General features: G+C 40.5%; 1 protein-coding gene across 2 annotated transcripts in view; it reads left to right on the plus strand.

The window, feature by feature from the left end:
• Positions 1-15,690, plus strand: part of ranbp9 (RAN binding protein 9) — a 29,375-nt gene extending 13,685 nt beyond the window's left edge. The window contains exons 6-14 of one of the 2 annotated variants that reach the window (XM_056391798.1): positions 719-903; positions 4,449-4,561; positions 5,687-5,795; positions 6,457-6,611; positions 7,147-7,300; positions 8,379-8,500; positions 8,752-8,906; positions 10,273-10,384; positions 11,399-15,690. In XM_056391798.1, coding sequence (XP_056247773.1) covers positions 719-903; positions 4,449-4,561; positions 5,687-5,795; positions 6,457-6,611; positions 7,147-7,300; positions 8,379-8,500; positions 8,752-8,906; positions 10,273-10,384; positions 11,399-11,529 — 1,236 coding nt within the window. In that variant the 3' untranslated portion in view covers positions 11,530-15,690. The remainder of the gene's footprint in view (positions 1-718; positions 904-4,448; positions 4,562-5,686; positions 5,796-6,456; positions 6,612-7,146; positions 7,301-8,378; positions 8,501-8,751; positions 8,907-10,272; positions 10,385-11,398) is intronic. The other variant, XM_056391799.1, reaches the window with a different exon arrangement.
• Positions 15,691-16,265: the final 575 nt, after the last annotated feature.

The raw sequence follows: 16,265 nt of genomic DNA on the forward strand, positions 1-16,265 counted from the left end.
TGGTTTTCGTCATTTTGTGGGATTTGTTGACAATAACAGGATAATGGCGTAATGTCAGCTTTGTTCTTTAAACGGCATGTTCTCTGCATTAATTAGCACTGAGCTGCTGAAGGTTGAGAGACGAATTAAAACTACCCTTTCCTTGCTAAATATTGGTTTAGCTGTAGCATGTGTGCTGTGTCAGCTTTGCTAACCAAACCGGAGATCCCACTGTAGCTTTTGTGATGCAGTATTGATCCATGAAAGAAACATTTATCTGGTGGTGTGGAGGTTGTAGTGATTTGGGGTTCCATAAACCCGTAGACCGTGAGAACAGAGAAGGACAGAAAGTGATTCAGAGTCAGGAATCTCAGCACCTTGCAATATAATCACTGAGTCACTGCCTCTGATGAACAAATCAGTACATCTATCAGCCTGATAGATGCATTACAGTCAATCTGTGCAATAAAAATCTTACTTACTGTCCCTTTAACGAGTTTGGACCACGTCTCCCCTGTGAAAAGATGGCCTGTCAGGCTGCAACCACTGTTTTTATTATATAATCTCTGTTGGCTTGTAAAATCAAGTTTTAAGAGGTAATTGTAGATAATAGTAAATGTAGCTTATTTCCTGAGAATTTGGGGTTTTCCTGTTTTTCCTCTCACTGTTTCCTGTTTTGATTTATTGTTCACATTACATTCTCAAACCCTTTTCCTCTATCTCTCTCTCTCTGCTGCAGCCCAACTTGTACCCGACCGTGGGCCTTCAGACTCCAGGGGAGGTAGTGGACGCAAACTTCGGCCAGCACCCCTTTGTGTTTGACATTGAGGACTACATGCGAGAGTGGAGGACAAAGATCCAGGCCCAGATCGACCGCTTCCCCATCGGAGAACGCGAGGGCGAGTGGCAGTCTATGATCCAGAAGTAAGAGGATTGGGAAACTGAATTATTCTTCTGTAATTCTTCACAATGCACATTCATCATGGAATAATGGAGTTTAGATTAGAATAAAAGCAATTTAGGCAACTGATTTTGATTTTGAAAACTGCATTTTAGTTTTGTTCTTTGATGGTTACTTTTAGTCTAGTTTTAGTCAAGAGGAACTAAACGCATTTTAGTCCAGTTTTCTCTCTGGAATTTTAAGGTGATTTCATACACAACCTGTTTGGTGCAATTACAAAAAACTGTGGCGTGTTTGCTCAGTTAATGGGACAGAGTCGGCTTGAAACGGAGGATCTTGGTCCGTTTCCATGTGGACTCTGGTGCTGTTCATTTGTAGTGTAAAAACAATGGACAAAGCACAGGACTCTTTGAGACTAGATATGTGAATTTTTTTAGCTTGATTTCCAAAATTAAATTACTATTAAATCAATTTGCTGCCTTTAAACTGTTCATGAAGCGATCTTATAATAGCCAAGTGCATATTTACGTGAATCATTAGTAACCATGGTAATGGGTAACCATGCAGGGATTTTCCCTGATCAGTCAAAAGAAGTTAAAACTGCTGTTTGTATCCTCAGAAGCATTTACGTGCAGACTGACCTGCAGCATCACTGACCTTTCAGTCAGTGATGATGCAGAATGACAATCACCAAAACTGTCCAATCAGTGAGTTACCTGTGAGTCTGTGTGACTTCAGGTTTACTCCTCTTGGGTTTTTGTAAACAGTCAGTGTAAACCCAAACCGGACCATAACCAGAGTCTCATTTATATTTGTGCTTTTAAAAACTGTTGTTTGTAATGTGTACAGTTTACCATGGTTAACTGTATGTGCTAAGCCGCTAACCCAGTCTGTCCATACCAGACTGTTACAGTTCACACACAGTGTCCATGTAACTCTGTTCTGCAGTAATACAACAGACTCACCCTCCTCAGTAAATTCAGCTTTCATTGCAAACTCTTTAGTCATTCCTGCTGAAATAAACAGGAGAAAGTAATGTTAATGTTGCATCCACATTCACAGCGCTTGATAATGTAAACATTAGCTTATTTTTTACTGGCAGAGAGATAACTGCACTCACATGGAGCATGCTGCTTGTTAGTGCAACCAGTCAAGCAGCTCAATGAACTGAAGATGAGATATTTTTGGGCAGCAGAGGATAAACTTCACAAATCACACAAATCAGAAGCATACAGTATGTGATTCAACAGCATGCTTTCTACTGAGTGAAACTTAAAACAGTGTTAAGTTCAGTTTGTTTGACACATTATGTTTTAGTTTTTATTTACTGATGAAAATTGTTGTCGTATACTTCGTCACTCTTTTTGTTTTCAGTGTTCAAGTTCTACTCTTGTTGGAAATGATCTCCGAATGCAAGGTGTAATCTAAAATAAGTTGAACATTAATTAAATTCAGCAGTTAGGGTGCACCGAGTTTTGCATTAAGTGTATGTCAAGTCAGGTCAGCTCTTATTTTTGCTTCATTATCAGGTCATATATTAGTTCAAACTGAACACTGAGACTAGTGGAAGTATTGGATTCTGTAGGTGACAGGAAATTACTACTGACAAGATGAGGATCAAGGCCCAGAGGGACCACTTCCCCATCAGAGAGCAGGAGCCATGATCCTGAAGTAAAAGCTGTGGGACTCAGTTTCTCTTCATGCCATGCCCTGATGGGATTAGCACTCTGTTGCTATGATTACTTGTCCAGAATGGATTTAATCTCCATTTGATGGGGATTGGGGTTGATGAGGGTGGGGTGTGTTGGGGTGGAGTGGAGTGGAGTCATTGCCTTTAGCCGGAAAAGTCGCTTCACGGCCTGGAATTGAAAACAGGAAGTTTTTAAGATCAGGTCAGATTGGTGGATGGGAAGTGTTATTGTCTTCCTACAGAAACAGTAACTTGATGATTTCACTGCTGCCAGCAGTTCATCCCCCTCTCATCTGCCCGATCAGAACTCAACACATAAAACAGTTAGTCGGTTTTCTCACACACACACACACACACACACACACACACACACACTTAAAGGATAGTTCCTGTTCCCTACAACTTACTTTCATGGATTTGGTGATGATTTGTATTTGTAATTGTAATAATAATGTTGTACTCACAGATTTAAATCCTAACACTAAAGAGAAGTCAAACGAGTCAAGAAATGCGACCAGTCCGATGATCAAACAAACTGGGAATCGGCCAACAGTTGAGCCATGCACATAAAACAAAGGCCTTCCTACATAATTATTACCCAAACTGTCCATTGTGAAGCAGTTTACAAACTGACTTCCTGCTTCAACTTTGACCATCTGTACTTACAGTAGTTGTGTGCACACAGTTTGCCCATGCAGTAAAGGATTACTGACATTTCACATGCACTCATTTTCAGTTTTATCTCAAACTTAAGTGGTTTAGATGATCTGGATAAACGGTTAGCTTGTTTACGTCCTGTCCGATCCTCTCACTGCTCGCGTTTCCAAAATAACTTGGTGAGTACTATGTTATAACTGAACAAGAAAACTACAAAAACAAGACCATTGCAGTGTTTTAGTCTAAAGCCTGGTTAAATATTGTTTCTGCTTGTTTCAGTCGGACTCGAATCACCACATCATATTGAATGTTTGATTTGTAGTTTTCTAGTTTAGTTGTGAATGGAAGTAAACCAGAAAAAAACCCATTTTAGCTCAAGTCTCCACAAGAAATTTACAAGTGGACATTTCTGTGAATAACATTACTTCATCAGTGTGTAATAAGCATGTCCCAACAGAAGGACAGGCCCCATATACAGTAGTTATCTAGATACTGATGTAACACAGAAACTAAAACCCATCAGCTTTATCTGCATTGTCAGGAAACTGTGTGAAGCCTTTGAAATGACCTGGTTTTCTGCATTAATTGGTCATAAAATGTGATCTCATCTTCATGTAAGTCACAAATGTAGACAAACACAGTGTCCCTAAGCTAATATCATATAAACAGTTATAATCTTTTGTGTCTTTACTGAACACGCCCATTAAACTTTCACTGTGCTGGTGGAAAAGGTAAGTGAAGCCTGTGATTTAATAACTGGTTGAACCTCCTTTGGAAGCAGTAACCTCAAACCAGCTCTGCCAGTAGCTGCCGATCAGACCCGTACAACATTCAGGAGGAATTAAACTTAATGTTTGAGCTCTAACCCACACCTCAAATCCCGTTTCATTAATTAGACTGCAGGTTTGATAACATCTGATTCCAGTTACCTTTGTTGATGCTGTTAGCTGAGGGGTTCACAAGCTTTTTCTTATCCATGCTGAAAACATCATTCAACATTAATTGGTGTGTTATCAGTTAAAAATAGATGATGATTGTTTGTAATTGTAACTTGCATGAAGATGCAACCGTATTTTAGGACAAATTTAGACATAAAAGGAGCTAAATCCAAAGGCTTCACTTACTTTTTCTTGTTGCCGTACGCATGCCTGTGTGATTTCTCCTGTTCGCTGTGTTTAATCGGAGCGTTTTGTTTTTCGCTTGTGTTTTTTGTCGTGTCAGAATGGTGGCTTCCTACCTGGTGCACCACAGCTATTGTGCCACGGCTGAAGCCTTTGCCAAATCCACCGACCAGGCCGTACACGAGGAGCTGGCCTCCATCAAAAACCGACAGAGTGAGTCCTGTGTTGGCATGTTTGGTGTTAGGAACTAGGAGTTTTCTCAACATTTAAAATCCGATTCTGAAATTCATGTGCAAGTATGTCTGATGTTCATAGAAGTAAAAGAATGTATGGTCGCCACAAGTTATAGGCAAAACAGGGAATTACTTTTGAAATATTAAAGTAAAAATGAAGTACACTTCGGTGTTTCTGTTAGGATGGAGTTGTAGCATTGGAGGTGCCCGCAACGCATGCCCTGCTGGGAAGTTTCTATGTATCTGCAGGAACCAGAGGGGCCCTTGAGCTTTAAGCAGTACATACAGTACATTTGTGCACAGTAATGAACAGGGGAAATGTCTGTCTAGCTTATGTATGAGGTATCTCAAGATTGAGGAAAATACACTTTTATCGAACATAATAAAACTACAATCTCTACAACAATTATTGATGTTTATCGAACAAAAATATAAAATAACTATTCATTCTTAACTCTCCCTTTTTTCCAGAATGAACTTGCATCATCATGCTGTTGTATTATCAAACACTAAAGTGTTAAATGTAACTATGTTTTCAATGATAAAATATTTCCAACATTTCCATCAAGGCAATTCTTTCCAAATAATATGTCAGGTTATTAATATGTGTTTAATTAGGACACAGCTTATTTCTTTCTTCTTGCACCATCTTTGGTGTAAAGGTCAGTAACACTATGGGCAGATGCTTGATGACAGTGGAAATTATCACCAAAATAGAAACGGATGATGAAGAAAATCTTTACAAATGTGATTTCATTATGAAGTGACCAATTCTATAAAATGCTTAATTAAAATTTTTAAAATCCCCACTATCGTAACTGCAGTGTGACTGGGCTATTTTTGTAGCAATGTTCATATAGCAATGAGTCAGAAAATGGACACTTTGAATCTTATATATTTTTTTATATATATTTTCTCTCTCTCTCTCTCTCTCTCTCTCTCTCTCTCTCTCCTCTCTCTCTCTCTCTCTCTCTCTCTAATATATATATGTATATATATATATTTATTAACAAAACATAAGGATGGTGTCAAACAAACAACATCGTCACTGAGAAGCATGGTGGCCATATTATATCATGTGAACATGTTCACTGTTGGTTTGCAGAGATCCAGAAGCTGGTGTTGTCAGGTAGAATGGGCGAGGCCATCGAGACCACCCAGCAACTCTACCCCAACCTCCTGGAGAGGAACCCAGACCTTCTCTTCATGCTCAAGTAAGACCAAGCCTGCATTTCAATGTTTCTTTTCCCAGTTGATTGATTCAAAAGAATTGCACATTGGGTGATTGGAAGATTCTTACTTGTTGCTTTTGTTGCTAACAGCTGTTTGTCCAACCTCTGGTGGAACCCTTTATTGAGCCTGATAAATGTTGGGTAGTATTTAATGAAGATGATATTAAAGACAATAATTATTGTTGAAGGTGTAGTTTTTCATTTTAAAGTCAGAATAGGTGGAGAACGTCCAAATGTGATCTGTATGTTGTTTATTGTTTTAGATGAAAGAAGATGAAGTTTTACTACGGGACATGTTTTGGAAAATGTTGATGACTTATTTGAATCACTAATGGAAGGATCTTATCATTCTCATTTAGTGATTTGTTGTTGTGTTGTTTTCCCCTCCATTATGTCATACTTTCTATTCCATTATTTCATCTTCTGTTCTCTTTTTCTCTTGTTAAACCCTCTCCTTCTTTCTTTTCTTCCCTTTTGTTGTTCTCTCCATCTTTGCTTGTTTCTGTGTACTCGTTTTCATCCCATCTTTGCTTCATTTTGTCTGTATATCTCCACTCTTTGCTTTTCCTCCTTCCTGTCTTCTTTCTGCCTTTTAATCTTTCCTTGCTTGATTATGGCTTCTGTTTTTTTCCTCCCTCCTCAGGGTGAGACAGTTCATAGAGATGGTGAATGGGACAGACAGTGAGGTGAGGTGTCTGGGAGGTCGCAGCCCAAAGTCTCAGGACATTTACCCCGGCTCCCCCCGGCCCTTCAGCAGCCCCAGCCACAAAGCCAGCAGCTCCCAGCCCTACCTCACAGGTACAGTCCAGCTGTGCCTGCGACGTCGTCTCCAATTTATATCCAGTGATAATGACAATTACCTTTTTACGGCTTCAGTTTCTGTTCTGAAAAATATGCTGATTATAGTCACATGAAAACACATACAAACACCAACAGTATCTGGATCGACAGTTCTGCAAGCAGAAAGGCAATGTTAATGTTACTGTGTGCAAGTTGAAAACTCATACTGTGAGTGACTTTATGAAGCTGTAATATAAATGTACAGTAGACACTGTTGGTAGGTCTGTTGTTAGCTTACAGCTAACATCTTTACAGCCTGTATATTGACACAAACGGTCCAGTGATCAAACTCATGTGAGGATGCTTCACTTTCTGGCTGAACACACCTCCACTGACACAGAGCTGCCTCTAACAGCAATTATTACCTTGTTGAACCACAAATGTTAAAGAAAATCATCTATCATTTATTGGTTAGAGGACTCGTCAGTGTTTGCAGAGCCATGTCTATCACGTAACACACTTGTAAGATTTCTATCTCTCTTGTTGTTTTTAGGGTTTGACAGCAACTGCTGTAATGGTGTGACGTCTAATAAGAGCCACAGCTCCTCTCCTCACAGTCACAAGCCCTGCCCCCCAGGCTCTGGCTCCACCCTCCCAGCGTCTGACATCAGCATCAACGGGAGCCGCAGTCAACAGCCCATAACCAGGTACCGAGGAAAACCTCGCTAACACAATCTGCATTTCATTTCATTTGCTTATAAAGCTGAATTTATGCTCCTGTGTCTGGTTGTCTAAGTAGATGACTAAATGAACTTTTCTTCACTTGCTTCTGGTAAAGAGCAGTGACTGGAGTGAACAGTAGGAATGCATTGGAAAGGGTAGATAATAAAACGCATAAAAACTGTGTGACCAACCTGCCGCCGAGCTCTCAGCCTAACAAACTAACATATAAAAGCAGACAAAAACTGAATTTAAATACTTCAGGGTTGAAGTTCATTTTGTTAAATTTCTGTTTCCTCCCTCCTCTTCCTCTCACTCTTGTCTTTTGTGGCCTCTTCCGCTGACGGGCTCATATTAAATAAACCCCGCCTGCTTGACATTCAGTAACCAATCTGTAGGACAAATAATTATGTGGCTGTCACAGAAACACAAAGAGAGAGTCATAAATCCACAAAGCTAAAACATCTAGTGTGTATTCAATTATTCTTCATCTTTATTTCTCTGCCATTGTAAAGTAAATATTCAGATTTAGATCTAAGCTCCACTCCTGTCTAAGATAAAATAAAAAAACAGCAGCTGAACTCCAGTGGTTTATTGACTCCACCTTGTCGCAGGGATGTAGAAGTGTGAACTCCAGGGTGTGTTAGTACACCGTGACCTCACTGTTGGGTGTGGGTGTGGTTACAGATGCAACAGAGCTCACCCATCAGTGATGCTGGGCTTAACACCTACACAAGACTTGTTCTTGCCCAGATAATGTGGTATCCTGTAAACCAGGGAACTCATGTGTGTGTCATTTAGTCACATTCATTACACCAGTCGCATTAAAATCAGAAAAGTGAACCTCTTGTACAAAACACTCTTCACACAGGATGATAGTAATTTTTTAAATGGTGTCAGCTGTTCTCAAGAAATAGTGAGTGTGAGCTCCAACATGTTAGTTGCTAGCAAGTATTTCACATCAGATGATTCTCAGCGCTTTTATTTTCAGAGATATTATGTGGCTGAAGAGTAAATCCTTCCTGTGAACTGTCACACACGCTGAGTTTCTGTCTTTTTCCTCAGTAACGATGTGGATATGGAGGTCGACCACTTCACCAACGGAGTGACAGAATCGTCTTCGAATGGTTTCCTCAACGGCAGCTCTAAACACACCGCTGAGCCCGACGACTGTGACGCAGACATGGGTGGGTAGTGTGTGTGTGTGTGTGTGTGTGTGTGTGTGTGTGTGTGTGTGTGTGTGTGTGTGTGTAAAAGTGACTTTGGACCAGTTTGTGAGGCTTATTTTACGCTTGCTGTCATTGTAAGTCTCTTTATTATCACTCCAGCTAAATACCTGTACTGTAAATGCACCATCACATTCAGCCTACATTGTATTTTTTTTTAAAAACAAAACAAAAAAATGCCTTTTTTGCCTGTCGACCTGGCTGTGGCTCAGCAGAGGTGGAGTCTGCTCAGTCCAAGAGGCAGCTGTGTGGCGGGAGCCAGGCGGCCATCGAGAGAATGATCCATTTCGGCAGGGAGCTCCAGAGCATGAGCGAACACCTCCGCCGCGAGTGTGGCAAGAACTCTGCTAACAAGAAGATGCTCAAGGTAACACAGACGTCGCTAAGCATATATGACCCATGCTGCGTAAACATGTTTAATTGTACTGTTTTTTCTCCTGTAGATAAAGACTCTGTAACTCTGTTTGTGTTAAACAAGCAAAACTTTATTTATATAGAACATTTCATTCCAGTGTGCTGCTCAAAGCATGAGTTATCAAGGAAGTTGCAACAACAAAAACTGTGGAGAGTGTAAAGATAAAACATCACATACAAAAAAAAACAAAAAAATAAAACATAACACGTTTGAAGTAAAACCCATTAAGAAAATGAAATAATTAAGACCAACAACTGATCGATAAAAAAGGTGTGTAAATTAAAACTAGGAAAATAGGAATGAAATGTGATTAATAGAATAATAAATAGTCCAATAAAAATATGTTAAGCAATCCAGCAGCATTTATCAGGCCTTTACTATTTACTTTACTTATCATACCCAGTCCCAGCCATAACACTGAGCCCAAAATGATTCTCATTCTGAACACAATTCACTTGTAGGAACCTGAGCTGAGGTTTGGAACAAATGATTGTTAAATGACATTTTCAGCAGCAATTACAGAAAGAAAATGAGTTTAAACTTAAAGTCATTAAGTCCAATAACATAGGCAGTAACTGCATTATGAAAACTTGACCTGCTAGGGGGCAGAAGAAAACCATTAACAGGCTGATGGCTTCACAGCAAGCTGTGAATCTGTAGAGTTGTTGAAAAGCATTTTGGGAAACCTATTATTAGTGGTATTAGTACTCCTGGAGTTAATTGTAGTATGTATTTAGGATTGTATCTTATATATAGCTAGGGGATTTTCAAGAGCTAGAATAAAAAATGAAAACTGAAGCTGAGATATCTGACATCCGTCAAACGGGTTAAGATAAAAAAACAGAAACCATTTCCTCTCTTTTTTTATCCATCTTTTTGCCTAAAGAAGGGCCACTTCTTACAATCTCCACATCCCCAGATTTTAACCACCAGGCTCAGTTGCCAAGCAACCAGGGAGTTACTGGTCCCGCCCATGAAATGGTTTGGTACATAACTCACCACAAAAAAGCTAATTGTTATTTTCACATTTCGGTATTTGAATGAATTGAACAAAAAAGATATAATGTCTTAATCAGTGAGATCTCAAGGTGCTGGTCGGAGGACTTTGTTACCTTTGCAAACATGGAGAAACAGCTGGTCTGGCTCTGTCCAGTCTTTGAAAAAAGGTGAGCTTTAAGAGTGAAAGGCTTTAAGAAGAACTCCACATCATTGATGGACTGATGATGCACCATAGTGTAAGAACACGTGTGGAGGAGGAAATGAGGCAGTGTGCTGTGGTGTGATCGGTATCTGCTGCTGTCACTGTCTCCTGCTGCAGGATGCATTCAGCCTGCTGGCCTACTCAGACCCCTGGAACAGCCCAGTTGGCTACCAGCTGGACGCCATTCAGAGAGAGCCGGTCTGCTCCACTCTCAACAGTGCAATATTAGGTAGGTCAGCTGTGCATGTTGTCTGTCTTTAATATGTTTAAATTTGATGACAGAGTTACCTTGAACATATAAGATCATCAGAGAGAAGACTTCAGCCTTTCAGGCCTTTTTTAAAAGAAGCAAATGATAGAAGCTTGGATTTTATAAGTGGCTTTGACTCTAGATTTGTATTCAATAAAATACGATCAAACCGCAAACCTAGGCGTGTCCATGGGTAAGTGAGTTTCAAATTGAATTTTTACAAGTAGGCATGTGCAGGACAGAGGACTGTATACAGAGAGAGTAGTAACAGCTGAGTGGCTGGATGAAAGAAGAGGTGATTACAAAAAACAGTGCTTTCTCATTAGGGATGCCCTGGTTGATCGGTTGCCTGTCATTATTGGCCAGTTTTCATCAAAAATACATGGTTGGTAAATGGAAATTAATGCTCCTAGTCACAGATCATCTCAAAACTAATCACCTGTGGTTAATACTCTGGTGTGTGCGGCTGAGAGAAGCACTGTGTGCTGTGTAGTGTAGTCCCGCCTCCCTCCTTGTTCACTGCCACAGCATGGGACAGGCCACCAAAACATGTCGGCCGTGTTGACCTTTTAGTTTTCATAATGCAACTGAGTTAATGTTCTGAGACATTTTGCCTTTTATTTGTTAGACTATTTGCACTGTTTAGTCTATTGAATAGGCTTAATCTTTTTTTTTTTTTTTTTTTTTCAGTCTGTTAATAATTGTGTTAACTCACATAAACTAAGACATGTAATTAATTAATTATTACATTGTGTATTTCAGTTGTCCTAACTTTAGAATACTTGTTGCATTGCTCCTTGGGAGTTTTTAGTTCTGCTCTGTTGAACACAGCATGTTGGTGACTGAGTAAGATGATCCCAGACCAGCCACTACACCAGTTGCTATAACCAATAATGTCATCCAAAGTTTCGCCTTCCCATCAAGCAGTGGAAAGTTGAAGCGTACTGCCACCTCCTCACCCCTGACATTATTGTTCCTTTTCTTCCTCTCCAGAGACTCACAACCTGCCTAAGCAGCCCCCCCTGGCCCAGGCCGTAGGTCAGGCCGCCCAGTGCCTTGCCATCATGGCACGGACTGGCAGTGGCTCCTGCGCCTTCGCCTCTGTGGACGATTACTTGCACTAGCCCAGTGCACACACACTCACACACACACTGACTCTGAGGACCTGTCCAGACAATTCTCCCTCCACCTCCTCCATCAGTGTAGTCATATTAGCTGAGGAGACGCTCCTCTGCACGATAACAAGTAGTAGAACGTGAACCATCTCACTCGCTTCTTGTTCTGCTTTTACCAGCACAAACACCACGAGGACCAGGAGATGTTTCTGGGCAGATCTTTAGAGTGCCAACACACACCACTTACATTTAAAACACAGGCAAACACACACACACACACACACACACACACACACACACACACACACACACCACCACCACCTCCCTTTCCATCATAAATATGAAATCACGCCTCCACCTTGGTTGGCCTCCCTGACCCCCCCCCCCCCCCCCCCCCCCCCCCCCAGCCCTCCAAGGCTGCATCAACATCATTCTGACTGACAGTGGGGACGGCAGCCAAGAGTAGCCAACTTGAAAATACTCGGGAGAGCCAAACTCAAGTGGACTCGGCACAGATACCCCGCCCCCGTATACCTGGGGGCATTAAAACCAGGGCAGACAGAACTGGCAAATATCCCTGGTCAAACATAAATGGAAAAATAAGGAAGAAACAACAACAACAACAACAACAACAACAACAAAAAAGAAGAGACGAGTGACCGCCATGGCCGACCACCCTTTAACGTGGTCCCTGTAAACCTGGCCTACCAGGTAAACGCGCACACACATGTAACACACGCAAACAAGCGAACACAGAGGCGCGCTGATACTGAAAACAGGATTCAAAAAGTCCACCTCCAGAGAGGCTTGCTGAGCGCTCCACCTGCAGCCAACGCAAGGCTCTGTTACAGACGGCCTACCACCCCTTCACCCCCCTGCACCAACCCCCCACCCCTCCACCTCCGCCTCCCCCTCCCTCCACCCTCCACTGACTTCAGGACATCGGCGGACATTTATGTGACGCATGTGGACTCGAGACTTTGAAGAAGCCAGAGAGAATCTACAGTCTCGTCTCAATGTTCCCTGTTTTTAATCTTTCGTTTTTGTTTCTTGTTTTTCATGGGTGAAGTGTGGGTAGGGGTGGGGGGTGGGGGGGGCTGAGGAGGCGTGGTTACCTGGCTCTTGTTTTGTTTTTAGTTTCTCCAGGTTTACAAGGCATGGTGCAGACGATGATTATTATTATTATTATTGTTATTATTCTAATTATCATTATATTAATTATTGTTACTTGCATTCACAGTATATTTGTTGAGCGCCAGCAAGAGCAAGTTCCACCAACTTATTATAATAAAGGTCCCGATTCCACCGATTCCCAGTGACGAGCGTGTGTACATGTTAACGTTTATATATGACTTTAACAAAATTTAATTATATCAATAGAGCGAGATATTTAGTTATCAAATGACAGGAAATTTTTGAAAAAAAAAAACAAAAAAAAACAATCCTTTAATGCTTTGTACTGACATCAGTGACCCCTGAAACGTGCTGGTTGTTCCTAGTCCACAGTTTTTCTGTTTCCCCTTTTGTTGACTCAGGGTTCCTGTGCAGGTGGGAATCTGATATATTTGACCACTTCCAACAGAACGACTCTTAGGTCCTAAGACGCTTTAATTTCCCACGTTGTTTCCCTACGTGCTGTGAAGTAATCGCTCTTTTTACTGCAGCCTTGCTAAATTTATCAAAATGACTCTTCAAATACTTCTGGACAAAGTCTGGAATTTCTGAAATTGAAACCTTGTATTGGAACCTTGTGATGATCTCTGACCCCACTTTACTTGTTAACCCCCCACCCACACACATAACCCCCGATGCAAATATTGTTAATCTTTATTTTCGTATCATTGTCTCTGCTAATCCTTAACCCACAACAGAGTTTTTTTTGTTGTTTTTTTTTTTTTTAGCTGTGCAGTCGTAGGTTTTTCAGACCACAACAACTGAGCTGCTGTGAAGGCGGCCTCTAAACAAGCTCTGTGTTTGATTTTAAAGTTGAACTGAAATTTAAATTCTTCTCAGTTGAAAGCTGATACATTTTCTTGGTTTTTCAAAAGGGATTAAAAGTTGTTGTTTTTTTTGGGGGGGGGGGGGGGGGGGGGGGTTTGACATTTATGTTTAAGCTTCAAGCCACTTAGTGGATGGACAGAAAACTAAAAGCAGAAATAATAACATTGCAGTCTTATAATCTCCAAACCTTGATACAAGACGTTTTCTTCCTTTGTCAACAAGTCAGAATAGTGTTGGTTATCAGTGGTTAGCAATTCAAACTGTTTGTCCCTTTGTAACATTCAGTGTTTGGGAGGATTCATTGTGCTGTGAAGTTTGTATTCCCCTCAGAAAGTGGAAGCTAGCAAGCCTAGTCAGCCTGGTTTGATCCCCACTAGATGTTACTTCTCCCACATGTTGTTGTAACAGCTGCTGAATCATCAGCAGCCCCTGCACACTTAGTGCTGCAGATACAAGACCAATTATTGCTGTGAATTTTCTACCCACAGCTCTAAGTATGTTATTGCATAACTTGAATGATGACACAGAGTTAAAGTTTTGTAGGGGATGGGACTAAGCTAGTGGTTCCCATGGCAACCCTTAATAGTGATTTCTTTTTTTCATGGGAAGCTGTAAACCAGTTGTCATTCAAATCAGATCGGACAGTTAATTTGATCGGCTCAGGTTCAGTCAGGTGTATCGGCTTTCCATCACTGCTCCGCCACTTGCTGTTTCTGTTTTCTGTGCACCAAACTCAGGTCCTCGAAAACGTGTCTGGCAACCATGAGCTTTTTTTTTTTTTTTTTTTTTATCAGCGGTCTTAGCTGCTGCATATATGGAAATAAATCCTGCAGCACTCTTGTTTGTCTTCACGGTACATCAGGGTGTCGCAGCAGCCACCTCGGCCTCCCCAGCTGGTTAACTGAAGCAATACTGGGAACTACACTTAGTGCCCGCCTACACTGATGTTGGATAAGTCAAATTACTGATGCTAACATCAACAGTGGCTTCCAAAAATTCACTAGGTGGCACTATCATTGCAAAAGAATAAAAAAAAAATAATAATAATTAAAACCCTAATTATTTCTTTTTAGTTATAACAGTTTTGACCAAATAAATACTCAAGTCAAATCAAACACCAAGGAGATGTCTACTCATGTCTTTGAAAAATAAGAATTTTAATTTCAGTTCAATTTTAATGTTGGATAGTTGCTTGTTTTGTTTTCAGTTGATCTGATTCTTAACATCAACCCCACAGTGGCTCAGTCCCAGTTTTCCCTGATAGTGTTTTGCTATCAAGCTATAATTTTCTCAATTTTTCTAAATGCTTAAAATAGCAAATATTTAAAATAGCAGACCTAGATGCTATTTCTACTGAAATAGAGATTTCTACTGAAATAGCATCTAGGTATGAAAAGCCCCCATGTCCACCTGTCTCCAGCTATCCATGTCCACCCATCATCTTTCCTCTATCCACCAGGTTTTATTTATTTTTGTTTTTATTTTCCTGTTTACCAGATCCTTTTCCGGCCTCTTCGTGCTCAAAGCATCGATGGGGCGAATACAAAAAGGAAAAACCATGAAAAAAAAAAAAAGTATTTGTCAACTGCACTGTGGCTGCCACACTTACAAAAATAAAGAACCAAATACTTTAGGAAGATTCCTTCGCAGCTGTGTTTGAAGCCTGTGTGTTTGTGCTCGCCACTTGCAGAGAAACAGGAACGCCGAAACCTTTGCTAGACACGACCTCCATCTTTTTCCTTTCGTTTTTCCCAGGGGTCCAGAGTTGACATTTCTCCTCACGGTGGATCAGAGCTTTTCTGTTCCTTGGTTGGTTTCTTGCTTTTTTTCTTTTTTTTTTTTGTTTGTTTTGTTGTTTTGTTTTTTTTTTTCCAGGATTGCAAGCAGTCACGGCATCGTTTAGAAAATTTCTTAGACAAAGTGTGTCTGTTGTCTCTTTCTGAGTAAGGTCTGAAACCTATGCATGCCATAGTAAAGTGGTGGTAAGATCGAGTTAGATGTCTCTTATTTTATTCTTTTTGTTTCTCCTTCTTTTAGCCAGTTCACGGTGTATAAGGAAGATGTCAACCAGTAAGTTGTCCACTGCTGACTGTGTGTCCATTTGGAGAAAAAAAAATGTGCAATTTGTGTGAGGGTGAAAAGATTTATATTAAAAATGACAAATGATGATCGAACTTGTCTGGATGCTGCATGAGGCCTGGAGCTGAAGTCTTCCCTCTGCCTGTGAAACCAGTTTAAGTCCTGCTTCCAGTGAGCAGCTGAGGCTCTACAGAGTTCACTTTAATCCTGAATGACGTGTACTCCGAAGATAATCCTGCAAAATATTTTTTACCCCCCATTCTGAACACACTAACCCACATGTGAAGCCTTTAACAAAGTCGACCTTAAAACACAGTACTAACTGATGATGATGTCATATCTGAACCTTTTAACCCCCCCCTTCCTTTCCTTGAAATAACCCATTAAACCTAGATAATATAGGACTACAATGAACCAATGTGTTCAATATTGATTAGTCTGTCAGTCTGTAATATAAGAATATATGAAAGATATATGAAAAAAGTCCATCACTAGTTTCCTCAAGGTGATGTCTTTAAAAATCTATCACTGCAGGTATAACACATTAACTGCAACAGTTTCTAGTTCTAGTTACTGCATCTTTTTGTCACTCTCTCTTTATATTTCAGTAGTAATATATCTGATAAAATAATATTGGTCAGACAACAAACATTTTTAAATGACTT

Source organism: Seriola aureovittata, chromosome 12 (assembly GCF_021018895.1).
Source record: "Seriola aureovittata isolate HTS-2021-v1 ecotype China chromosome 12, ASM2101889v1, whole genome shotgun sequence".
Classification (NCBI taxonomy): domain Eukaryota; kingdom Metazoa; phylum Chordata; class Actinopteri; order Carangiformes; family Carangidae; genus Seriola; species Seriola aureovittata.